Source organism: Carettochelys insculpta, chromosome 5 (genome assembly GCF_033958435.1).
Source record: "Carettochelys insculpta isolate YL-2023 chromosome 5, ASM3395843v1, whole genome shotgun sequence".
Lineage (NCBI taxonomy): Eukaryota > Metazoa > Chordata > Testudines > Carettochelyidae > Carettochelys > Carettochelys insculpta.
This window is the reverse complement of record NC_134141.1, coordinates 69,863,091-69,889,112: the sequence shown is the minus strand read 5'-3', so window position 1 is coordinate 69,889,112 and position 26,022 is coordinate 69,863,091. Positions and strand designations below refer to the sequence as shown.

Here is a 26,022-nt window from a genome sequence, read left to right as displayed (position 1 = left end):
CTTACTACACCATGCTCACCTACACCACTGGCAACTTCAACACCAAGTGTTTTAATAGTGCTGGTTCCCCACAGCAAAAAACTTTTCTCCAAATCTTTATCTCTTCCCAATACAAAAAAAAAAAAAAAAAAGATCTTCAGTTATACTGGTCAGAGAGGGACAGCTGTGTTAGTCTGTAGCTTCACCTTGCTTCCTACCTATTTATCATCTCTTCCTGCCTGTCTGTTAACTGTTTCCAGCTGAGATGCTGAATCACCAAACTCAAACTATTATTACCCGTGGAGGGGGGATGCTTTTAAAGTGCATAAGGTGGTGAGTCTGTCTTAGTTTATTCATATTTCACGAAAGAGCCTTTGTGGCAAACAACAGGAATGTGTTTTGTGCAAGAACAAATTTTGGCTTTTTAAGCATCCTCTGTGCAGCAGTTACTACGTAAAGCTCTAAAAGGACCTGCTTGACTCCGTTTTTTTCCTGTCATGGTAAGTCACAGATTCCAAAAGCAGCTTCTGCAGCTGTGCATGCTACAAATATGGAGTGGGGCTGGGGGGGGGGGCATAGTGGCTTTTGGGGTTGTGGTGGTCATCGTATGCTTCCCCTTCCCAACTTTTCTGGGGCATTGAGAGTTTCCCTTCCTTCAGAGGCCTGGGGAAACGAAGGGAGGGAAGACAGGCATGGCAATGCAGCTTGTGCTGTCAAGGCTGCGTATCTCTTGTGGCCACTGCATGCTCTCGTCCTCTCTCTTTGGCTGGGACAGTGAATGCTTTCCTTCCCCCAGGAGCACAGGGAGGGGAAGGGGGCAGTGGTCCAGGGTATGGGGGAGCAGCCTGTGCTATCATAGCTTTTTGCTCTTTCTCATGCTTCCCCTAGCTTGCGATGTGAGATATTAGCCTACCTAGAGGAACACAGATTGGTAAGGAACAGATGCTGCCTGAGTGTGGGCAGAAGGCTAGTCAGCATGCTGCACTGATCTGTGGCACAATTGTAACCGCCCACAAGTGGATTCAAACCTGGGACCTCTAGAGCTTAGTTCAGGAGCCTCTACAGTTTGAGCTAAAAGCTATTTGGCTCTTAGCTAAGTATGTAGATAAGACTCAGTCTCTCTCTCTCTGTATAAGTGACCACAGTGCCACCACATAGGACAGTGAACAACACATAGGTATGTGGGTTACACACTGCTTAGTTACTGTTGGCTTGGTGTGGAAAGGTGTCCTATCATGGAGATCAGACTAAGGCAGGCTGCCCCAGAAGCCTCATGAGAGAGATTAAAGTAAACCTGCCTGAGAGTTTTATGGAGATGTGCAAGGCGGTTTGAGGCCCTATTCTAAGACAAGTTAACAAGTTGTTCTGTGGGGCCCAGGCTGTGTAGATACAGCACCCACCACAGATAATCCAATTGCCTTAACCTCACTTATAGCATGATTAAAAATGAGACCTCTCCATCATCAGGGTCTGGTTGTGAAATGTCCTGGAAGGAAGGGATGAGAGCCTAAGTTAAAAAAGTTCATCTGCTTACCATTGTTGTTGTCCTCCTCTTTCTCATCCTCCATGTCTTCCCTGCTGTTGCCAGAGGCTGCCCAAGGAATCTCTTGGGATGTAGCCACTGGTCCTTTGGGACAGTGATTGGGTCCCCTCTATAATCCCATGCAGCTGCTCATAGAAGTGGGATATTTGCGATGATAATCTAGAATGTCCATTTGCTTCATTTGTCTTCTAGTATGCCTGCCTGAGGTCCTTTATCTTCATGTGGCCCTCGTGGGCATTGCTGGTGTATCCTTTTTCCACATGTCCTGTAAGATGTTCGCATTTCGTTTGCTACTTCATAGTTCTGCCAGTATAGCTTCATCCCCCTCAACACAGCAATATGATCCTGGATCTACTGCATGATCCATGCTGGAGTTAGTCTGCAACCCTAGGAATTCATGACCAGATGTGCTGCTGAGGTGTGCTGCCTGCTCTGCTTGTCATGCTAGCCAAACAGGAAATTAAATTCAAACTTTCCAGATCATTTCTTGTATACCTGGTGAGCAGTAGAGCTGAAAGTGGTGGCCAGAGTGGTCACATTGGTGTACTGTGAGATACCTCCAGCATGTCACGAACATGTTTCATAATGCTCCATATGTACTACTCTAAAGTCAACCATGCAAGGTCAATTTTTGGCTTTACTGTTTGTGAAAAGCAGAAGTACGAAGGACAACCTTAGGAGCTCTTAAAGTTCGTGGACAGAACTCTGTAGTGTGGACTGATTGCTCAGAAATTGAGCAAAGTCAGATAAGTTCCACCTGATCTCCTAGTGTAGATCGGGCTTCTGCCTCATCACCTCACCCTGCCAGAGATATAGGGGTGCAGAGCTAGCACTGAGCTAGCTGTGCCTACTTTCTACTTCTTTGGCATTCCTCCATGCTGGAGGAACTCTTCAGCCACATGAGCCAGGCAAGTTAAGATGTTTACATAAGGTCCAAGGTTCTGGCCCTCCATTTTTGTGGCTTTTTGAACCAAGCTTCTATTGACGTAAGGTGCAATTTTTTAAATTGCTAGCAAACAAGGGTATTTATTGGCTTAAGCATTAAGAGGCACGGTATGCAGATCTTATCAGCAGATACAAATACATTTATTGTTTTAAAACACCTAAGTACCTCTGTTGTAAAACATATTTACCCGATGGTCTGTCCCATACTGTTTAATTCCATTAAGGATACTGTCTTGTAGAATACAGTAGATATGAGGCATCCAAACTAAACAGGGCCAGAGTCTCCCCTGCATAACTGTAGTTGTGCCCCATACCACCTGGTGGAAATTTCCCAAATACTAGTTTGCTATCCCTCAGAAGAGCTTGCCTGCACAAGGAGATATCACCCCCACCCACCACTCATTTTCTCTAAAACTGGAAGTGAAGTCATAGCCAATATTTTCAGCCAGCATTGGCATCAGGCTCAGATGACCTGTGCCTTGGTGAGCATACACTAACAAAATGGTCTGCTGGGTCCATTGGCAACATATGCAGCTAAAGGTATGTCCACACAGTAAAAACTGTGCATGAACTTGTCTCTACTTGAATCCAGCTGGCATAGCAGCAAAGACAAAGCAGAGTGGGCTTGTGAGTTGGAGCTACCCAGGGTCTATGTTGGACCTGTCTCTCACTGATATCATTAGCTGTACTTGCTGGTTTTGTAGGCTAGCCCATGCACAACTGTAGATGCATTGGGACATCCTCAGAATGGGTCAAGAGCCGGTCTTACTCGTCCTGGGCTTAACCCTGCACAGAGCAGCTTAAAGCTTAGAAAAGCACAAAGGTGCGTGAAAAGTCCCTTTGCATTTTCCCTTTCACTATTCAAGTACACTGAGTACTCTTTGGTCATAGCTGAGAGTCTGGCCCATAATACTTACATATTTTGGAAAGTTAGTGTACCTTAAATTTCCATATACAGATATCAAGATGTGTACTTTTCATGAAATGTTTTGCTTTTATAACAAAAGTGACAGGTTTCATTTATGATAAGGTGATATGTTTGGAATAGTTTTTGTGGAAAAACACATTCAGTGCAATTATGATAACTTTACACAATAACATGAGGTGATGAGCTAAGAATTTTCATTTACTGCTGTGTAGATTGTCTGTGTGTTATTTAAGGGCTAAGTGTGTAAAACATCTACAAATCATACATCTCATTTAAGATAAAAAAGCACTCACTAGCTTTTTCTTTTTATGCCTTCAAGCCAAGAAGTTTCCCAATTATAAATGTTAAAATATATAATAAATGGTAGTAATATATATTTTGCCTTTTCTACCTGGTTTATGGGTTGCTTTCTTCTGAAGGGGAATGATGGAATCCTGCTCAGGTTAAGCTTTGCACCTGTATATTTAATGAAGGATATACAATGTGTATTGCTTCTGGATGCACTGTAAATCAGAACAGGGAAAATGAGCACTGCTATGCAATTTTTGCTCTTGAAATATTTGAGATGCACTCTAAGACTATGGCTTATTATTTTATAGGGTCTTAAAGACAAGTTTTATTTTAAATAATAAATGAACAAAATGCGAATCTCTTGTAATGGAGTTAAAATACATCAGGTCATTAAAATATTTTTAATGTCTTGTTTTTCTAAGACTAAGAAATGTAAAGTGAAATATACAGCACATATTTTAAAAAATGAATAAAGAATGTATACAGTGGTTGGTTATTAAAACAATGTTTGATTACACATGGTTAGTATATGGATGTGTAGTCTAATCCTGAGTAAGCATGTCATGTAATAACCTGGTCCTGGGGCAGTACAGCTACAACAAAGGTAAAGGTCTTAAAATTAAATGCTTAAGATTTGGGGCCAGATTTTCAAGGTATTTTTGGTGCCTAGAGAAGCAAATAAGTGCCTCATTCTTTCTTTCTGTCTTTCCCATGGGATTTAGATGCCTTGGTGCTCTTGAAAATCCTGCTAGGCACCTATCTGCAACATAAGGTGTGTAAGTCCAGATTCTCAAAGCTCAAAAGAATCCTCAAAAGATTCAGTTGAAATGCTTTGAAGTTAGGCTCCTAAATGCCTTTAGTGGCCCAGGTTTGCAAGCCTTTCTAAAGGGCCTTTAGTGTGCCTAGAGAGCAAATTCCAAGCTGTAGACATGAAGATATACAGAAACTGAGTATAGGTGTGTTTTAATAAAGGGATGTTAAGGTTTATGTTTCTTTAATTGACTGATTGTCTCAGCTAATTAGTTTCCGGTTTGAAAATTTAATGAGTTTGAGTGGTCATTTTGGTGTTTTAAATCTTGTCATCTGTTAGGATTCATAAAGCTTTTTGCATAAGCATTTTTGATATTGGTCAGTTCTGAATAGATGAACTGCAATAGGCAGTACTAGTTATTACATTTATTAGTTGTTACTAAGTCTTCTTGCTGCCTAATAACAAAGTCAAAATGCACATAAGTCAGTAAATGATGAACTTAACCACGGGAATGAGCTGAGCCATGGGCCTATGACTTCTTACAACTCTGGGTTTTAAATAAGTTTAAATCTGCATTAGTAAATCTAGTGTGTACTGATCATTTACTTAATTACAGTAAATTCTTTCATGTCTATCTATGACATTCTCTCATATGGAACTCTCAAATAATGGTATTTAAACCATAAGTAAAGTTTAGTCACATTTTCCATTAGTACAGTATAGTGAAAGTAAATACAGAATCACAGAATCACAGGGCTGGAAGGGACCTCAGGAGGTCATCTAGTCCAGCCCCCTGCTTCAAGCAGGATCAACCCCCACTAAGTCATCCCAGCCAGGACCTTGTCCAGCTGGGACTTAACAACCTCAAGGGATGGAGAATCCACCAACTCTCTAGGCAACGCATTCCTATAAATACAGCAAATACAGGATGTTTGCAGCCTACACTACTACTGCTGTTAGTAAATAAAGTACCCTGCATACATTTTTTGCTTGTTTCTTAATATCTAATCTTGTTTTTCTTTAGTGTTATGCATGGCTAGGTATACATCTCTGTTATCCAGAATATTTGACTATCAGGTAGCTTCCCGGTCCCGGGGCTGCTGAACCTGAAAGAATTTACTGTAATGGAGATCAGAGTCAAGTGATAATTTTCATATTATTGATGTCCAAAGAGAGACACCCGTGCTCTTTTTCATATAAACATATAAGGCCGGACCTTCAGGTGGCCCAAATTGCAGAAGTTCCATTGAAACCAATGGAGCTATATCCATTTATGCCAGTTTGAGAGTTTTTTCCATACAATTGATGCTTTTACTGTGGGACATTGCTGCTTAAAGAATGTTGTTATTCTCCCTACAAGAACACACAAGACTGGAAGATATTAAATTGTGGCAGTTATTTTCTGTGCCCTTTGCCATTTAAATAGAGAATTCTACAATAAAATGTGCATTGTAAATAATTAAAAGCTACTTTGGTTCTTTGGTTCAAATCAGGCTTGGCTCTATGTCTGCATAATGTTTTGAAGCTGGTCAAAAGAAAGGTCTTTGCCTCTGTAGTATCTTAAGTGTGTGGTGTTTTAGCAACACCAAGCATAATAACTTTTCAGCCTTACAAACTGGTATAATGAATGCAGAAACAACTAGCACAAATGAATGCAGAAACAATACGAAATTACAGTGCATGACACTCAGTTAATCTCCTTATATATTACAAATAAGGCAGAAAGTGTAATTTCAGTTTATGTACAACAAAATATAAGGGAAGCTTGAGTGATACAAGAGATCTCTCAGACATCTTTTCTCAATTAGTATACTCTCTTTTGCTGCTTCCCATATAGCATAAGTTATCTGATACTGGCTATGTCTACATTAGAGAATTTTGCCCACAAAACCCCAGTTTTATCAGCAAAACTCGTGGAGCGTCCACACTAAAACTGTGTTCTGTTGACAGTCATAGATATAGCCAATGTGTATAATTTTTAAAACCAAAAATTTTTAAAAATATTAAACTATTTGCTCTACAGTTTCCATATAATAATTTGATGGTATTTTTTCTGGAACTGAGCTCTTATAACACTCCCATCTTGGTTTTGCTGTTTTTTTTAGCATCTATAGTTCACTCAGTTCATCGACTTTCTACATAACATCTCATTCTCTCAGGTCCTTTCCTTCCCACAAAGCAAAATGTTATGGTCTCCCCAGTCCTCACCTCTCCAACCTATTTGCCTCCCCTCCATGCTGGTGTTACTACATTCACCAGCTGCTTTTTGATAAAGAAATGTCAGGGGCTCTACTCTATCCTCCATGACCTCTTGGCTGCTTTGGACATGTTGATAACACCCTTCTTTAAATCTAGTTCACCTTTGGGTTTTGTGATTCCAGCCTCTTTCAATCTATTCATCTTTCTCGGCTCTCTTTCAATGTCTCTCTTGGTGTAACCTCTTTGACTTTCCCTGGGTGTTTCATAGAGCTCCATTACTGCTCTGCTCTTCTTCACACATGATGCCTTCTTTCTAGTAACCATATCCACTCAAACTATTTCGCCCCTCATCTGTCCACTAATAACCCACAAAGCCATCTATCCTCTTCAGATCTGTCTCCCTCCATCTCATATGGAAGTTTGTTTCTCGATGTCTCCTGGGTACCTCACTCACAACATTGTCACAGCAAAGCAACTCTGCTTTGCATGTTTCCAACCACAATACCAGCTCCTTCTCCCACTCCTGTTTGCACCTGTTTGTGTAGCATGGTGCAGGGAAGGAGCTTGCTAGCTAATCTGGGACAGTAACATCTTTGTAATTTTCCAAGGAAGGAAGCACTGCTGTCACTAGCTTTTCCTCAGACAACTCCAGTGTCCCCTTTCTCTTATCGGATCCCAGTTTCTTGCCTACATGTAAGGGTTCTGGTCTGTGTAGCTATGGGACCATTGCTGCCTGCATGCTGGGAGAGATAGGCACAAAAACCAGGGCACAAGGATTGTTGGCTGATAATCTTATTTTTAATAGCGCTGCAAAATGCATAAGGGTGGCTCATTGAAAATCTATAAAAATCATTGATTTCCTGTTGTGTCTTGTGGGGAAACATCATAAAGGTTGAAAGAGCATGGGGACTGCGCTTAAAACAAGGACTGTAGTACCACAGTGAGAGGAGATCAGGTGGTTTGTGGCAGGGCTGGGGTTTGGCTGGGTTCAGTTATAACCTACCAGTCTTGGGCTTTGGGTCCTACCACAATGGGGGCCTTCCTCTGATGCACTGGGGACAAGGAGATTCCTCAGCTGGCTCTTCCAGGTGCGGCTGGAAAAGTCAGGCGCAGCTGCAAAATCATGCTACTTATCCTATAGGGGCATCCTGAATCTGTACTGCCTCCTCATCCGGGCCTTCATGGGCATCCCATTAGGCAATGAGGCTGGCAGGGTTGAGGAAGGGGGCTGGATTCAGGAACAGGGCTAGACGCTATGACCTCCTGAGGTATCTTCCAGCCTTATGTTTCTATGATAGGATGTGAGCCACTTTGGGGACTGTAGTGGGAGCCCATGAGAGCACAGCGTCATGTTTGTCACAAAAGTGGCCTGCCCGGAAAGCCCTCCTGCAGCACTAGCTGTTGTCTTTTGCCATCCTGTTCAGGCTGGAAGTTCAGGTGCTTGATGTGTGCCTAGCTCTGAGCTGCTGTCCACACAGTGCCTTCCTGCAGCAGTATCCAGGAAACTTCCCTTAGGGCTTTATGTTTTTGCCATCCTGGGTGAATTTATGGAGGGCAACATAACTGCACCACATTTAACAGCCTGTAGATGTAGTCAGGAGCAGCAGAAAGTCCATAAAAGATTTTTCTGGGGGTACCAGCACCTGACCTGTACCTCCCAGCCACCCTTTCTCCCCAAAGGACTATGGTAATATGGCACTTTGGGATATGCTAATGAGGCACTGTCGTGAATATGTAGCGCCTCATTTGCATAATGGCTGGCTGCACGTGCTTCGAAACTGCTGGTTTCTAAATGCACACTGCCTATGTAGCCAGGGGCCTTTAGCAACGGCCCCGATTTTGAAAACCCTTTCTTGCCATCTGGTTTTGGGAAGAAGGGGCTTTCAAAATCGGAGCTGGGGGGCATTTTGAAAGGCCCACGGCTACACAGGCAGCATGTGTTTAGAAACCAGCAATTTCAAAGCGCATGCGGCTGCCATTATGCTAATGAGGAGCTGCATATTCATGGCAGTGCCTTACTAGCATATTCTGAAGTGCCACATCACCAGAGCCCTTCTGAAAGAAGGGGCTAGTTTGGCCACAGCCATAGCTACAATAGGCTCTATGCTCTATTTGAACCCTATTTTACCATTCCAGGGAATCTAAAAATTTAAATCAAGTATTTTCTAAATTAATAAGTACCAGAAGTTTTATATATTAAGAGACATTGCCCAATACCATATTTATGTAGCTTTATATAGCAATATACATGTACACAAATAATCAGATATCTGCTAATTAGACTTATGATACTATGATAGTTACTCAGCAGGATTAAATACTTATGTACACATAATAAATTGGCCAGTGAAGACATCACAGCAGTAAACCAATCCTCTTTAAGGAGCATCCCTAATCCTTCCCAAAATTCCTTTCGCAGCATGTCCAGAAAACAACCATTCTAGCAATGTGATCTGATATAGTTTGGGGAACAGCTTCACAAAATGAGCAATTAAATTATGGATAATTGATGTTTCATTTAGCACCAAACTAAGCAACTCCCCTGGCAAACACCAAACTGGCATGAAACGTCATTAGACAAAGCCCAGGAGCCTTGTCTTCTGAGAACTCAACCTCCTGAAAACAGGTGAAACAGAACTGAGACTAAACATCTTTCTGGTTTGCAGTCTTTAGGCAACTGTTTCATTTTTGTGGTCTTGCCTCCCCTGTCTAAAATCCACAATGATCTGGTGACACTGTCCCTAGACCCAAACCTCTCCCCAACCAATACTTCAGCCAATCTTTCACTTGAAAGTGAGCCACAAAAGAACGCAGGTTCTGCATTATGAATTATAAACTCTTTTCAATCCACACACGAACCCGCTGTCTCTACCCTTAAGGTGGCAGCCTCCCACAAAACCAATATCCTCGCCTTTTCTGTGGCCATCATGTCTTTGTTGACAGCCTTACTGCCCACCTGGATGAACCAAGGTCTCTAAATCTGTTGCCCATGAGTCCCATTGGCTTGGAAATGGTGGAGACAAGACTTGCCTCCTTTCTTGGCCTCTCATGTTCATAGATAAACTCTTCCACCCACAATCCACCCTCAAAAAAAAAAAAAAAAGAAGATGATGGCTATGCTTACTACTGTAGCATCTCCTGGACTCCCGTGCAACTTCTAATTCCATCATTTCTTACATGCTAGCCTCCCTGCCATAGTGAGCACACCATAGTTTCCCATGTTCACAAAGGGAATCTCATCTTGCGGGCTTCTGCCCCTGCCTGGGCTCTCATGCCAGAAGAATTAAAACACCCATCACATGCCTTAGTCATACCACACTCCCTCTCCCCAGTTGAATCCCCTCAGTACCAGTAATCCATTTAAAAAAAAAAACAACCAATAAAGGGCCCTTCAAGCCTTGACTGATGCGTCCTGGCTGGCTGAGGGAGGCTCCCTGTGCTAGCAATAGGCCGGAGGATAGGCCTAACTGGTGACAAAGTAGCAGTGCCCGGGTGCAATATAGCACTGGCTCCAATTTGCAACTACTGTTTAAGCCTAAAATGTGGATTCTGTTCTAGGAATTGACTGTGAATGGGTGGCTGACAACCCTCTTACTGGGCAAATAAACATATTGTTGTGCTTTGTTAAGAACTGGTAGTTCAAAAAAAATTAGTTTTTTTCCCCTTTTTTTTCATTTCAGTTTTCGTCTCCATGAGCATACCTGAGGGCCAGAAACTGGAAAGGACTATTAATTAAGAAGTTAAAATGTTGCTGAAGCAACCCTCTTTAATTTAAATAGCATGTGATTTAGTGGGGCTGAGTACTCACAACTCCAGCTCAAGTCAATGGAAGCAGGTGGCATGCAGCACCCCTAAAAATAAGACCACTTCTAATTGGATACCTGTAATTGATTTTAGAGGCCTCCCTTAGGCACCCCATTTAAAGAATACTGCACCTTCGCTCCTCTACTTCATTTTTAAACTACCCTTTTAGCCCATTAGGTTATATGAATTGTTCTTCTAAGCACCTTATTGTTTAAAAAAAAAATCACACATTCAAGAGCACAAGCATCCAATTTCTTCAACAATGTGAATGGCTCCAATGCGCTGTTACTCCAGTGAGTCACTCACACCAGATGGCTCCTGCTCAAAGAGCTTCTCCTTATGAAACAGCCACTTTCAAAAACTGCCCCAATGATTATACGACTAAAAACTACAGTCATGACCAGGCTTAATTCTTAATAGCCGTTCATGGATGCTCTGTATTTTTCTGGAAGGACAAGTGATGGCTTTAAAGAAATATGCTAAGAGGCCACTTTAAGTGACTACTTCTGTTCTGGGCCTGATCTACTGTTCAGAGAAGCATAGATCTTATGGTGAAATAGTTAGGATGATCCATTGTCAGGACAGAGAATGCAGTTACTTACATCTGCTCTTGGCTGTCACTCTTGTTAAGTTCATGGCTCCATGGTGGGGCTGCGAAGTTGACAAAAAACAAACTGTTACCATAAGTGGACAAGATCTGCTTCCTGCTTCTAGCCAGGCTGCACCCGTGCTACTCACCATGAGTCCCAGCTCCCAGCATAGCTGCCGCCTGGGGGTACTGGCCTGGCCTCCCAGAGGGAGCTGAGATCCTTTGCTGCTGTGGTTCCTAAGTCAATGCAAATTCTACTTGTGAGGCTGGGCCCCATTAACAGGCAGGCAGCCGTGAAGACATGAACCACCTCAGTAATTACTGTGGTGATTATGTCGCCCTCTCATACGTTGACTTAAGTTTCTAAATGCCCTAAGTTAAACCAATATAAACATGGAAAAACTCCACTGAAATCAGCTCCCTAGACAGCTACAACTGGCTTCCAATGCAATGTTCTGTGGTGGCTGAATATACCAATCACACTTTTTTTGGTGAGTATTTGACCAACGCTTCATTATGGGATCATAGAATCCATGACTTTGTGGGTCCTCTGTGTTACCTACCAGCTCTGTGTTCTTGGGAAACCAGAACATGGCCACCTGTCAGCCCTGTGCTCGTGGGGAGCCAGGGAGTAATATGCATGGAAAACTACAAAAAGTCCTGTGGCACCTTATAGACTAACAGATTATTTTTTTTTGGACCATAAGCTTTCATGGTCAAAGACCCACTTCACCACTTTGCCCTTGAAAGCTGTGTTCCAAAAATCTGTTAGTTTATAAGGTGCCACAGGACTTTGCACTGTTTTTTGCAGATGCAGACTAACCCAGCTACCCCTCTGATACTTGTCATCATGGAAAACAATCACCTTTCCCCAGGCCTCTGTTGGAACCAAAAGACAAAACATTGAAACTGGCAGGGGCAGACATACCTAAATCCCAACAACAAAGGTGATTGGGTTAAGGAAACACCCCTAGATTCTTTTGCATTGAAAATAGAACAGAAAGATATCACTATTAGCATACAGAATGGAGAACAGCTTTTTCAAAGCAGGACCCACAATTAACAATGGGTTACCAAATGCAGAAAAACACTGCCTGAAAGGAACCTCTGCTCCAGATGCTGAAGAACCAGGCCTGCTCACACCCAAATTAGTCGTTATCAGACCAATTCTAGTATCAATGGATCCTACTGATATTCAAAATACTGAAACTTTCTAGTTGCACTGTGAGCTCTTTCAAGGAACATCAATCACTCATAGCCAGGCATGATTAATCTCTATTGTCTTGCCTCTGTTTACCCATAATCAAATCCAGTGTTCTTGAACCATTGTCCTGTTCCTACAAAAACACCTACCCTTGCTCAACAAACTGTTCTGATGCCTGGATGTGAACGCTACATCAGTTTCATTGAGACTTCATCATCTCCCGCCTGATCATGCTGGGGGCTCCAATTGTCTCCTGCCCTCTCAATCCCAGGCTACTATCACCATCCGGGACCCCGGATCAGTGCAAGCTCCACAGCATGGTGAGCTCTCTCTCTCTCTCTAGGCATAGCCTCCTGACCCTAACTGATGTAAGCAATTATATGGTGTTCTAGCCCTAAAATTTTAATTAGTTTCAATTTAGATTTAATATTGTAACAGATAAATATATATTCACCACCCAGAAATAAATATCATTGTTAAACTGTTTGCTTCTCTCGCTTATTCTTTCTGTCTTGCACAGAGGTGTTGTTTTGTCTTCCCCATTCACTCTGCAACAATACTTCATGTACCTACGCTAACAATCCCTGTGGTGCCCAGAACTCCTGCAGGCTTTGCCCATCCAGTGGGTTAGTAGCAGAATGATCGTGCTGTGAAAGTGGGGATTGAGGAGGGGGTGCTGAACCGGGGTGGCACATGAGGGTGGCAGCTGAGAGTGCTGTTTAGTCCAGCCATTGAGGCCAAAGGCACATAAGGGCCACAGCTTGGCACTGCTGCACAACCCAGCCCCACTGAGTACAGGGACGTATGGGGTATCAGCTTGTAAGTGCTGATAAACCAGTTCTCTCAGATGAGCTCTGGCGGAGAGAGGGAGCGAGAGAGAAAGAGAGAGAGCAACAGTGCACGTGCGTGTATGTCTGTGTGTGCGCGAACTTGAGTTCAGAGTGGGAAGACCTTAATCCTGTGGACCCTGGGTCAGGCAGAATATCTCCATCAGGAGGGAATGGGCAGAAAGGAGAAGTAAAGCTCCTTATGAACACTACAAGAAGTGCTGTGGCACCTTACAGACTAACAGATATTTTGGACTATAAGCTTTCGTGGGCAAAGACCTGCTGCATCTGACGAAGTGGGTCTTTGCCCACGAAAGCTAACGCTTCAAAATATCTGTCAGTCTATAAGGTGCCACAGGACTTCTTGTTGTTTTTGAAGATACAGACTAACACGGCTACCTCTCTGATACTGTGGTTTGTGAGTTCAAACACTAGTAATACAAGCAGCACATTGACAGAATTATTCACTACCAATCCCCGCCCCCCACGTAACCCCAAATAAATGAGCATACCCCAGAGTAATGGGCAAATCTGGTAACATCTGTCACTTCTAAAGCACCTAATGTGAGTGTCTCATGGCTGTACCAACTGCTGCTGAGGCAGTCTTGGGCCACAGCCTCTGCTGCTACCAGTATTACCAGAAGTTTGGATGTGGGAGGAGGTTCAGAGCTGGGGTGAGGGAGAGTGCTCTGCCAGGTGTTCACCTTGGGGGAGGGGAGAGCTCCCCAGAAGCAGTAACATGTTCCTCCTTTAGCTCCTAGCTTAATGCACTTCCTTCTCCCATAGACAGTGCTCTGGCAGATCCCATTGGTCAGGGTTCTTGGGAATGGGGTGGGGGGGGCTAGGATCTACAGACATATCATGTCAGGGGAAGGAGGCTGCCAACCCCCTCCACCCAGCACCAGCTGAGCTCCTGGGCTGCATGCCACTGCCCACACCCTTTATGCACCCATCGTGCCTCCCAGGCCTTCCCCCCAGCAAGATTTAGTCAGTCATATAAAACGCAAGTCATGTACAGGTGATGAACTTTGTTTACTGCCTGTGACCAGTCCATGACTTTTCCTAATAATGAACGTGACTTAAATGCAGCCTTACTTATTAGTACTAACAGATCTCTTGGCATAAATTCCCCTTTCATTTTCACGAGCACTAACTCAGTGGTTTCAAACCTTCCAAGAAGGCCTTTCTTCCATCAAGTGCTGGCAAAGCATGAACATGTCTGCACCTTTTAGAAAAAAGAACTCATCCAAAATCATGCAACATCCACCAAACAACTCCTCTCCGTCCTACTTCTCTTCTCACTTCTTAGTCCCACTACCACACCCCCCCAGCTGTGGTATGCTGTTGCATTTGGATTACACCTATGTTTGGGCAGGGGATTTGTTATGTGACCCTGTAGAACACCTGTAAAAGCCATAATACAATTTTGGAACGATTTATATATTAAATAATTGTTAATGCAATTATACCAGTTTGTCTATGAAGTGAGGGCTTGGGGTCTCTCGCTCTGTCTAATCCAGGTTGCTACCGTGCTAGTTTGTACTTCAGCTAAACTTCTTTTTATAGTAAGAAGGGAAGCGAGAATGGAATTCATCTGCATCACTAACAGCAGCAGCAGCAGCAGAGACTTCAGTGTTCTCTCCAGCAGTTGCATCAGGTACAAAGAAGATACAACACATCTTAGAGTTCTGAAACAAAATTATTGCTGAGCTCTGTTGGCAGTCACATTGATCGTGTCCTTTGCTTGATTGGCTTGCAGACGGCACCGTAAAAAGTGCTTGCAAGTGACTTAGGAATTCATTAAAAACCTATTGATTTGCTTTATGGATTTAAATGCACTGGCTTCCAAAACATTATTTTGTTAGCCTTTTTTTCTACACATCATACTTCTCATCATAAAGGTGGATGTAGTAGTTTACAGCAGAGAATCACAAACATGCAGGAGTAGAAGAACCCTTGATGGGTCGTCTAGTGCAGTCTCTTGCAGTCGAGCAGGACAAAGAAGTATCTAGACCAATGAGACTCAGACTGAGGCTCATAAACTGCAGGTGGCTCTTTAATGTGTCTCCTACAGCTCTTTACAGTATATGGTATTAAAACACTGTGTGATTTAATTTTAACTTGTCTGTTATTAACCAGTAGTAGTGGGCAAATCATACTTTGTCAGTCATTTTTGCTGTGAGAATTGATATGAACTATTTGTCTTGTTCTACTGTTTAAATATGACTATATGCCTTTTTGAAAATGAAACAATAAATTCACACTTCTGTGGCTCTGTACTAGGGCTGGTCATGACAGTCTTTGATATACAGGTTGCCCACACACAAAGCTATTGCATTCTGGTTTCCTGGCTCCTTTAAAATCAATATAATCTCACATTCAAACTCACAGTCATTTAAATCAGCAGCAGTGCCATTATTTCTAATGCAGTTTAGCTGGTATAAACCTGTGGCAGTGAGTCGCAGTTCTGATAATCGTTCAACAATGCATTTCACTAGAACATGAGGAATTCTTCATGAAGAAGCAGACTTTTAATTAATAAGCACTTTCTTCAATATAGTAACCACATGATACCGCTTTTTGGTCTCTGTTAAACGATAGCATAAAATCAATAGATTTGACTCGAGATTTTATATCAATTGAGTTATTTCAGACTGGTGTAAAACTGAGGAGAATTTGACCAGTAAGACCAACAATTTATCTTTAGGGAGTATTAGCATGGACTTCAGTGAAAACAAACGCTCCATGTGGTCCAGCATAAAAAAACTGGCTGAACACAGAGGGCATTTTGCCATTCCTTTTGTTCTTCATTAAAGTTTTCTGTTGGCAACTTTCAGTTTCTCAAATTTTTTTCCTGTCAGACCACAGCCTCTAACACTACAGATTCTGGGTGCCATAAAGCCAATGTGCAAATTACGTTCACTTCTGCATTATTCTTTTAGTAGCAGTCTTTTAAGTTCTTGTTAAACAGGCTTTCTGAGGAAGCAATTAAACCATGTTAAACATACATGTATACAGGTGTGCTGACGACATGAGGGGCAAGTGCCCTCAGGCCCAGCATTTCAAAGGGGCTCAGAGCGCTGGCTGGGCTGAAGCATTGAGCCCTTCTGAAATGCTGTGGAGAGACGTGTGCTGCTTTGGGGGCAGCTCAGAGGGCTCATGGGGTGGGGGACAAGCATGACTGCTCAAGTCCTGCCCCTTCTGTCCTTGGCCCTGTCCTTCCAGGGGGCAGAGAGCTGGGCCACCTTGTCCCAGGGCTGTGGTGCTGCTTCACATATAAGTTTTGCCATGAGACAAGAGAAGACAAAGGAATGCCACGAACATTAAAAATGAGGCTGACAAGACAATTACTGAGGACTGATCAGAATAATCTTAGCATAAGTAGGTCTTCATTAAAGTGCAAGAATATATCATGGTTCTGTTGCATATGTAAACTGGGTCTGAAGGAATTCTTCCCCGACAGCTAGCTGGGAGGAAAAGAACCTTTGCATGTGTTTTATGTTAATACAGTTTGCTTGGCTATTCAACAGATGGAGTGGTGTGATGCTCACTGTATTCACCTTGGCTAGTATGAAGTCAGAAATCATGTTAGTACTGACTGCAGGGGCAGTGAAACTCTGCTAACGGTGTAATTATTGTAACAGTGAAGAGACGCAGGACTGTGCTGCACGGCAGAAAGGACCTAGTTGAGCAAAGGCTCAACTGTCAGCCCTATAAGATTTAAAAAAAGTGGGGATGGATGTTCATTAGGAGGCTGCACATACTCCCCAGGGGCACTCGTAGGCTATGGGTACACTACAGTGCTCTGCTGACAGACTTCACTGTCGGAAGAGATTTCCTGACAAAACTTCTGTTGAGAGGTTGTGGCTGCACACAAAAGCCAATCAGAAGAGTGCTCTGCTCTGTCGACTGAGCAGCCGAACTGCCTGGTTGCACTCTCAACAAAACAGATACTCAGAAGCACAGCAGACAGGGCTGCCCATTGGTGTGGATGTCATTTGTCAAGAGAGGCCCCGTGGCAGTGTTTACACAGCCTTTTTGTCAACTGAATCTGTGGACACCAGAGTTTTTGCCTCAAAGGTTTGAGGCAGAATGCTACTGGAAAAAGTAGTGTTTTGTTGAGATACCGTCAACGATTTTGTATATGCATGCTCTATGAGTTCTGTTGCCAAAAACCAGGGTTTTGTCCATAAAACTCACTAGTGTAGCTAAGTGCTAGAGTTATTTGACCTGTTTCTTCTCACTGTTCAAAGACTAGAGCTTAATTGGTTTCATTAGGAGCATCCTTGTTATTTTAAGTGGAGCTTGATCAAAGCTGAAATTAGCCATGGTAGAACTGTGTTTCTGCCCTGCCTGCTAAGAGTTTAAATCACTGGGCACCCAGCTCATTTGAGGTGTGGCAGTGTTTCTATGCAGCCTGCCAAAGAGCTGAAAATTACTAAGAGCGGGATGTGTGGAGGTCACAGCAGATTGGCCCAATGATTGGCCAGTGAGGTGGAACTATGAGTGGCGAAAAGATTGGCTAGTGGAGGGATAGGGAGGGAAGGGTGAGCAGGTGGGCTGGCAAATGGCCAAGTTAGATACCTCTTAAGCCCCCTGCCCAGTTTGGGAAGTGAACTCTGTAGCTATGCCTCCAAACTTTTGGTTTGCACTGTAAGGTGCAGAGACGTATCAGGCACGTGAAAGAGACTTCAGAGTTGCTAAATTTAGGAACCGGAGGAGAAAAGGGCACTGTCCAACTTACTGGGGTGTGGGTGGGTATATTTTAGGCACGGTATATGAACTCTGCAGAGTTTTCCTGAAGTGACTCCCAGTTTCATCGCTCCTTTCATTAGACGTTTCTTTTCTATACTCAGACTTTGTGCTTGTCAGTGAGAAGTATGGTCTCCCACAAGCACCCGGGTTACTGGGTGGAGGATCAAGCTGGTATGGTGGTGTACTCATAAAAGGAAATGCCTAGATATTGAACCCAGCCCCCGGGTGTTGCTGGCTCCACTTGGCAGAACTGCTACTTAGATAGGTGGGTATATTTACATTTTTGGAGTGGAAGATAATTAAAGTAATACCACTGCCTAGATAAAAACTGTCCGTTACTTAACTAATCTCATTATTATTCCTATTCTCAGTGGTTTTGTGTGTGTGTGTGTGTGTGTGTGTGTGTGTGTGTGTGTGTGTGTGTGTGTGTGTGTGTTCGTTCGCACACGCCTGTAATGAGTACCTGCATATTAGAATCCCCAGCAGGCTGGAGGTGGGGGTGGGGAACCAGCTTAGTACCAGCTCCTCTTTTTTCACAAAAGAAGCACTACCTATTATTATTGCACGATAGGTTGGATTCAGTAAAATATGTCATCTGGCTTCTGTGCAATGGAAAATAATGGGAGTCCTGCAAAATATTGACTTTCATGGTTTCTTTTTTCAAATATGCCCAGGCTGAAGCAGTGTGGACAAGCTGAAGCTACTGTTACAGCAACAGCCTATCAAATTCATTACAGAATGTTACATTTGGTAGATTTTCTTTAAAAAAAAAAAAAAAAAAACTATACAGTTCCACAGGAAGGATGTAAATTCTCTAGCTGATGCCATGGTACAACTTACAAGTCAATAGTAAATGCTAACATTTGTTATTAACACCATGTTTTTTCTTTTTTTTTTTTTTACAGTAACTACTGTAGAACTCAATTCCTACATAACCCTGTATTACATCTGTCCATGTTTGAGCTATTTCTCTAACCCATACATTCTGACATGAGATATATTTTAAAAGCTTTTGTATCCAACTTAAGATAATTTAGAAACTGAAAATAAACTTTGTGTATAGTCTATAGGAACACAGTATAAGAAAGAAACTGAAAAAATGCAAAAAAAATTGTTTCATTTATTTTAGTTATACAAATAATAAAACATTAATACCCAAATGCTGTACACAAAATAATATTAAGTAGGACAAGCTTGGCGGAATACATCAATACTTTCAAAGACACAAATGACAATGTGAATGTTCAGTAGCAATAGTACTGTGCAGAAATGCTCTACTCCATAAACTCTCTTCCTTTATTATATACATTTAGAACAATTGTGCTTTTTGCTACACAAAATAACACCTTAAAAACAATCAAAAATAATGTGCAATTTAAAGCTTTGATCCTGCAACAGGCGAGGTGTCTGTTCTGAACATTTGCAACACTTCATGAACTCAGTGAGAGTAAGGAGTGTTCAGCACTTCACAGGATCAGATCCAAAAGAAAAAGAAAAAAAGTTTTGAACCACAGGTGTTTATCCGCAAATTGCAGTCAGTTCAGACAAGTCACTGTCCTCAGGAGTGTGTTGATTTGTAATGAGACATTTATTTATGGGTGTGATTTATTAATTGTGGTTCCATTGGTAAAACATCAAATTGCCCAAACCACTTCAAGGTTTGAAACATCCAGTAGATGCTCAACTTGGGGGTTGAGGGAAGGAGAACTGGTCCAAAGCTGCAAACTTAACAAGCAAATATATTAGCCATTATACCAAAAGAGAGAGGGTCCCTGCCAAAAGAAATGTGAAAATTCTAGTTTTTACATCATTTGAAACAAACGTTTCTGAATGAGAAAAAAAAAAAACAACCCTCTGCTTACTTTGCCTCACTAGATTTGCCTCAAAAGTCTGGCACCAAAACACCAGAATTTTGCTTTCAATTCTTATTCTTTAAAAATATATTTGCAAGAATCTTTACTGGGGATTGCTATACATTGAGCAGGTAGATGTCAAGTCATTTGAGACCATTCCTCGTTCATAATCAGCTTAATCTGATGCTCAGTGTCATATCCCCACTTAATCAGGTATCCTTGGAGCCAGCAGGCTATTTGTCCACTTTATCTAGTTAACACAAGCCAGCAATATGCATTGGGCAATCATTATTCCAATGAGTGTTCGTGCAAGCCATGCTTCAAAGGGCTTTTCTACACCACCACCCTCCTTCAAAGGGAGGATGGTAATTAGGGCGTTGGGAGTTTACTAATGAAGTGCTGCACTGCATACGCAGCGCTTCATTAAGCAAATTCCCCACCATGGCACCTTCGAAATTTTAAACTTCAAAGTATCAGCTCGTGTCTAGCCGCAGCTCACCCGCCGGTACTTCGAAGTGCCTGGGCAACTTTGAAGTCCCTTTACTCCCGAAATTTTTGTTTAAAACTTTGAAGCTGCCACCGTGGGGGGATTTGCTTCATAAAGTGCTGCGTATGCAGCACGGCACTTTCTTAGTGAACTCCTAATTACCATCCTTCCTTTGAAGGAGGGTGGTAGTGTAGACTCAGCCAAACAGTGTGGAGGAGAGGAAAACAAGAGAAATCATCCAAAGCTACTATGCAGCTTTGAACTACAGATTATTGTGTAGAAAGTTGAAGAAACAAAGGAGTGAAACCTGCTCCCTTGCATAGGTCCTATACCCTATTGAAACCTCCAAATAAGTTCTGAGGCCAACCTTTTCTGACCTCCACAGGAAAAAGATGGTCACTTAGAGGGAGCAATATGAATTGACTTGTAAGGGAAGGAGGATTTGGGGAGCTTGAACGGAGGTCCAAGGGCTTCTCTGTACATTATTGAGACAACCTTTGTAACCCCTTTGCAGCAGTATCTAGGAGGAGCCTATGGCAAACTAGGAATGGGCTGGTATCTGCTGTGTGACATGGGATATTGAGATCCTTAAAAGGGAGGTGCAGGACCATGGGAAAGGTAATGGCAGTAATGGCCATAGAACTGGGAACCTCCATCTTTAACCTACCAAAGAATTACCCTATATTATATTGAGATACTCGGGAACAGCAGTGGTTTTTGCACTGGTGTTAATTTCATTAACAGAACTACATGGGAGAACTTCAAATAGGTCCATGCTTCTCTTTAAATACTCCATCCTCTTTCTGCCTACTCCCTATAATTTTAAATCCAAACTCCTTCATCTATCTATCTTTCTCTTTTGTGATCTCATTGTTTCTCCCAGGTCTGCTTAAAAATAACCCTTTTTTGTGCAATGGGAAATAGAAGCATTTCTATCTATACTCTGAGCTTTGTCTACATCAACTGAACTCAGAGTGGAGTGTTAAAAAGATCCCTGAGACTGGTGGGGAGGGAGGAAGTTTTAGTCCATGCTGAAGCCCTTTTATTATTTTTTTTTTTGTACTGTAGACTCTGCCATCTCAACGGAGAGACCAAATTCACAGACCATGAAGCATGTTGGAATGAAGGTGTGTGAACAGGCTAAAAAGGCACAACTCCAAGCTTCTGTGACATGGATATCAATGAATCTCTCAGTTGCCAGTCAGTCATTCTAACAAAAAAACAAACAATGGGTGGAGCAAGATGACTCCCATGCATATTTACTGTTAAAAAGGTTACAACCCATTTTTGTTTTAAAATGCAAAACTTTAGGCTATGTCTACATGAGAGGGTTTTTCCAGCAAAACTGGGCTTTTGTCGGGAAAAACTGCAGAGCACCTACATGCAAAATGCGCTTTGTCAACAGTTTGTTGACAAAACCCAGCACATCCCCTGGAAGCATTATACCTCTCCCTGTTCAGGTATAACGCCTCTCTCGGCAGTGTTCTGATGACAAAACAGCCAGGTAGATGCTCCACGGTCCTTTTGTCAACAAACAGGGCTTCCGGATCCCCAGGCAGCCGTTTGTAGAGCTTCCAGTCAGCCGTTCTGTCAAGAGAGGGCCGGGGAAGTCTGGCTGCTCTCTGTCAGCAGAGCGGATTGCTCTTTCGATCTGTGTTTATGTGTAGACGCAATCTGTCGACAGATGTTTTGACGGGAAATCCCTTCCAACAGTGAGTTCCGTTGACAAAAGCTTCTCATACAGATGTGCAGTTTTCCAAACCCAATGTAAATATGGTTAATTCTGTGCTGCCAACTAGCAGCAAGTAATGCCCCTATGATTTCTGGAATAATAAATAAATAAATAAAATAAATAGAAATCACAAAGGACCAAATCTTGAATCCCAGCACAAAGCAAACAAGTGTTATGCAAGAGAGCTCAGTAGAGGAGGGAGGAAGAAATGCTGACTCTGCCTATGAGATATCCAGCTTTGCTTTCAAACTTAAGTGGGTTAGTATGAATAATAAGTGTTGTGACCTCCTATGAAGGGAATCTGGCTACTCCATCTGCATGATCATAGACTTTCCCCCTTGCGATGCCTGATCTATAAATAAGGAACAAAATTTGTTCTTTAGAATTAAATCCCTCTGTATGTTGCATGGAATGCAGGGAGGAAGAAAATGGACATAGTCAACAGGACAAGATACACTCCTAGAACTTACTTAAGCACTGGTTGTAGAGCCTGAGATATTACTGGAGAAATAATCAGGCATCAGACCCCATTGTGATTAGGAGGCAATCAAGTGAAAATATGACACAGATCTCATTCTACTACAACCAACCTGTCCAGGATTAGCAGGTGGGATTGCGGGAGGCTCTTCGCTTGGTCACAGTCATCCTTCTACCAATGGGTGAATAAAGTTCTTTAAACTGGCCCACCTCTAAATAGCTGTCTTCTTGCTTACATGTCTGGTGATAGGCTTCCAGACATATACATTCTAAAAATGAAATATTCTGATTTTGCTTAAATCCAATGTGTTCAATCACTCTAATTACACAAAATTGTGATATGAACTGTCTAAGACGTGGTACGAGAGACACTTATGTACTAGACTCCTTCCCCCACTTCTAATTCTCTTTCTTGGAAAAGTTCAGGCTGAGCAGTTGTTCTCAGTAATAGCACAAATAAATGAGGTTTTAGAAACAAAATAATTGATACAGGAATAATACAGCAATGTGGTATTTTCATCAGTTACATATCAGCATACTGGGTTAATACAAGACAGGTATGTTGTCCAACACTGTTAGAAATCTAGATTTAAAGAGGACTTTGTTCTAATTTATTGTTTATTTTCCATTTAGTTTTTACCCATTCCAGTATGGCAGGGATACGACATATTGCAAAAATTGGCTACGTTAATTCTTCGTCATCTTGGTTAAAAAAAACAAAGTTCAAAGAATTAAAACCTCCCCATTGACCATGGTATGCTTTTATGGCACTTAAAATGAAAATATCAGGTTTACACCAGTGGAAATAAAAATTACATTAATGTTGAAGTGCATGTAATAAAAACAATCTGGATATTTCTAAAGACAAATCACTACAGGCAAAATCAGCATAGGGAATTTGTTTGAGTCTCTTTGTTCAAATAAAGTAGATAAGATATATTCCAGCAAACAAAATTACCCAGAAACATTTTCCTTCAGCAGCAGAGCAACACAGTACTAAACACGTTTTCTCCATGAAAAGAAAAACAAAGCTATTTCTATACAAAAGAATCAGTGTAATCTTTGGTACCAAATGTAAGGGCACCTTCTTATTAAGCACATCCTCCCCAGTTGGCATGAAACAGAAAATTTTCCTTAAGAATGGTTCAAGATTACCAATCTCATAGTGGTTCTAATTAGTTACCAACAAACAGCAGCTAAAAAAGCACTCTGGAGGTTTAGAGTTGTGCAACAGCAGGATACAACAAATATTTTTAAGTATTTGATTTTTCCCCCCTACGAACTTATTTCTTCAAATACAACACTTTGAAGATTTTGTTTTTAATTGTTTCTATCATACTCCAAAAATCCTTTAAGGACTCCAATACCCACATGAAAGAAAAAAACAGCTATCAGAAAAAACACCAAGAAAAACAATGAGGTTATAATACAAGGTCAGACACAGTCCCCTGACTGAAGGCATTTACTTGATCTATTTAATCTTATGCACATCACTTTCTCCACTAATTCCACCACGATTTCTGATGCCAAAGGCTGTTTTCTTTCCCTGAAGACAGATTCCATCTGCTGGATATCTTCTATAATCTGCTCCACTTTGTGGCCGCAAGTCAGCATTCAATGGACTATTTGCTGCTTCTTTAATTGACGATGAATGCATCACTGGATCTTGTAAACACTACTGATTATACATTCAAACTTTGTTCTTAGTGAGAGTGGCACTTGAACCCTTGCAGTCAAAGTGTCTTAGTTTTATAGCACTTTACTGGTATAATATCAGCTGGTAATAGACTTCAGGTAAGCTTCCATTTACCAATGGCTTAGTGGTTATTGAAACATATCCTGTTGGATCCCATTGCCTATCACATCATCTTTATGATGAAGTGAATATTCTGTACTTTATATTGTACTTCACATGCGCTTTATTGCTTTCCACATTTCCCTGTTGTTAATTTCAGTGCTCCTCGGTTATGTAACATATGTAAAGTTTTAAACTCCAGTGGCATCCTATGAGGGCTGGCATTAGAAAAGTACCGATACTTGAGATCATCATAGTAATGATATTTGACTGGTTTTCCGTATAAATCCTTTGGGAATGGCCAGAAGCCATACAGGTGAATTTCATCACAAAATCTGGTCGCGAGCGTGTACATGAGGAGACCAGTGCTGGGTCGTTTGATGTGGACCTTGTTTGTCAGCCAGTAACTAAAAAGCAAACAAGAAAAAGATAAGTCACATAGACTTCTCTGTGATCAAAACTTTGTGAAATGCACTTAGCTTGCTTTCCTTATGTGCATTTTTTTCTGTCACTTGTTTTTATGGGCTTCATTCATTCATTTCCTTGGAATGGACATACACAGATTAGCTAGTTTCTTCTCCTTTAGGGACAGAGGATGAGCCATAATACACAAAAGTAGTTCCATTAATTTTCAGTGGTATGACCTCTGCAGGTAACTGCTCACTTGCGTGAGAAAACAAAAAAGCAGTGCTGTAGCACTTTAAAGACTTAATATAATTTATCAGGATTCTACAATGAAGAAGTGGGCCTGTCCCACGAAAGCTCATCATCACCTAATGAAGTATTTTGTTAGTTTTTAAAATGCTACAGGACTGTTTTTCTGGGGCTACCTCTCTGTGACTATTCAGCTTGTGTGAGAAAGGAATTCATAAGATTTTTTTAAAGGGTTATCTTTCTTTTTGGAGGAGGAGGTTGAAGCCTTGACTAGCATATGGTATTTTCCCTGTAGTGAAGCTTTATATTGACACAATTTATTCCAAGAGAAAATAAAGTAACCACTTGAGTTCTGGAACTGCCAAAATTGTTAAAGGAAGTTTGACCTCATTTAAAAAGTGACTATGTTTATGTCATTTCACAGATGTTAGATGAAAGACCTAGAATACCAGTTTACTGAGGTGATGGAGCCTGTCAATCTCAGGAGACCTGTTCACAGTGTCAGAGAGTAACAACCACACCTTTTCTTTATGGTGCAGTGGGATACAGTCTTATTTTTTTCCTGTAGTGACATCAGGTCATGGTATGGAAAAGTTAGCGTTTACTAATTAGGACCATTTCATATAGTTAAACACTAAGGCCATTTCTACACAGGCCACTTCCATCTGAAGTGGCATGCTAATACACGGAGTGAAAGATGCTAATAAGGCACAGATGCAAATTACCCACACCTCTTCCCCCGCTTCCCAAAAGTCCTTCTTCCAGAGCCCCTTCTTCCCTTTTGGGAAGAAGGACTTCCTTCCGGAAGCCCCCCTGGAGGCTGCGCTTCTACACAGTGTTTTGTAGTCTGGAAGAACGGTCTTCCAGCTCCAAATCACGTGATGTTATGCAAATGAGGCGTGGGGAATTTGCATCCGTGCCTCATTAGCATTTCGCTCCGTGTATTAACAGAAATGGCCTGTGTAGAAACGGCCTAAGACAGGAGGAAGATTCTATGCCAAACAAAGTCTAAATAAGAGAGGTAGCTGTATTAGCTTATACTTCAACAAAACAAAAAACAGCAGAAAAGCACTTTAAAGACTAACAAAATGATTTATTCAGTGATGAGCTTTCATGTGATTGATGTGAAGAAGTGGGTCTTTCCCACAACAGATCATCACCGAATGAATCATTTTCTTAGTCTTTAAATTTCTACATTTCTGCTGTTTT

The 26,022-nt window shown here is 41.8% G+C and overlaps 1 protein-coding gene across 1 annotated transcript in view; it reads right to left on the bottom strand.

Moving 5' to 3' along the window:
• Window positions 1-18,977: 18,977 nt before the first annotated feature.
• The window catches only part of ST8SIA4 (ST8 alpha-N-acetyl-neuraminide alpha-2,8-sialyltransferase 4), a 107,800-nt gene continuing 100,755 nt past the window's right edge, over window positions 18,978-26,022 (bottom strand). Inside the window, exon 5 of the mRNA XM_074994193.1 lies at window positions 18,978-24,566. Within this exon, the coding sequence (XP_074850294.1) occupies window positions 24,284-24,566 (283 nt within the window). The 3' untranslated portion in view covers window positions 18,978-24,283. The remainder of the gene's footprint in view (window positions 24,567-26,022) is intronic.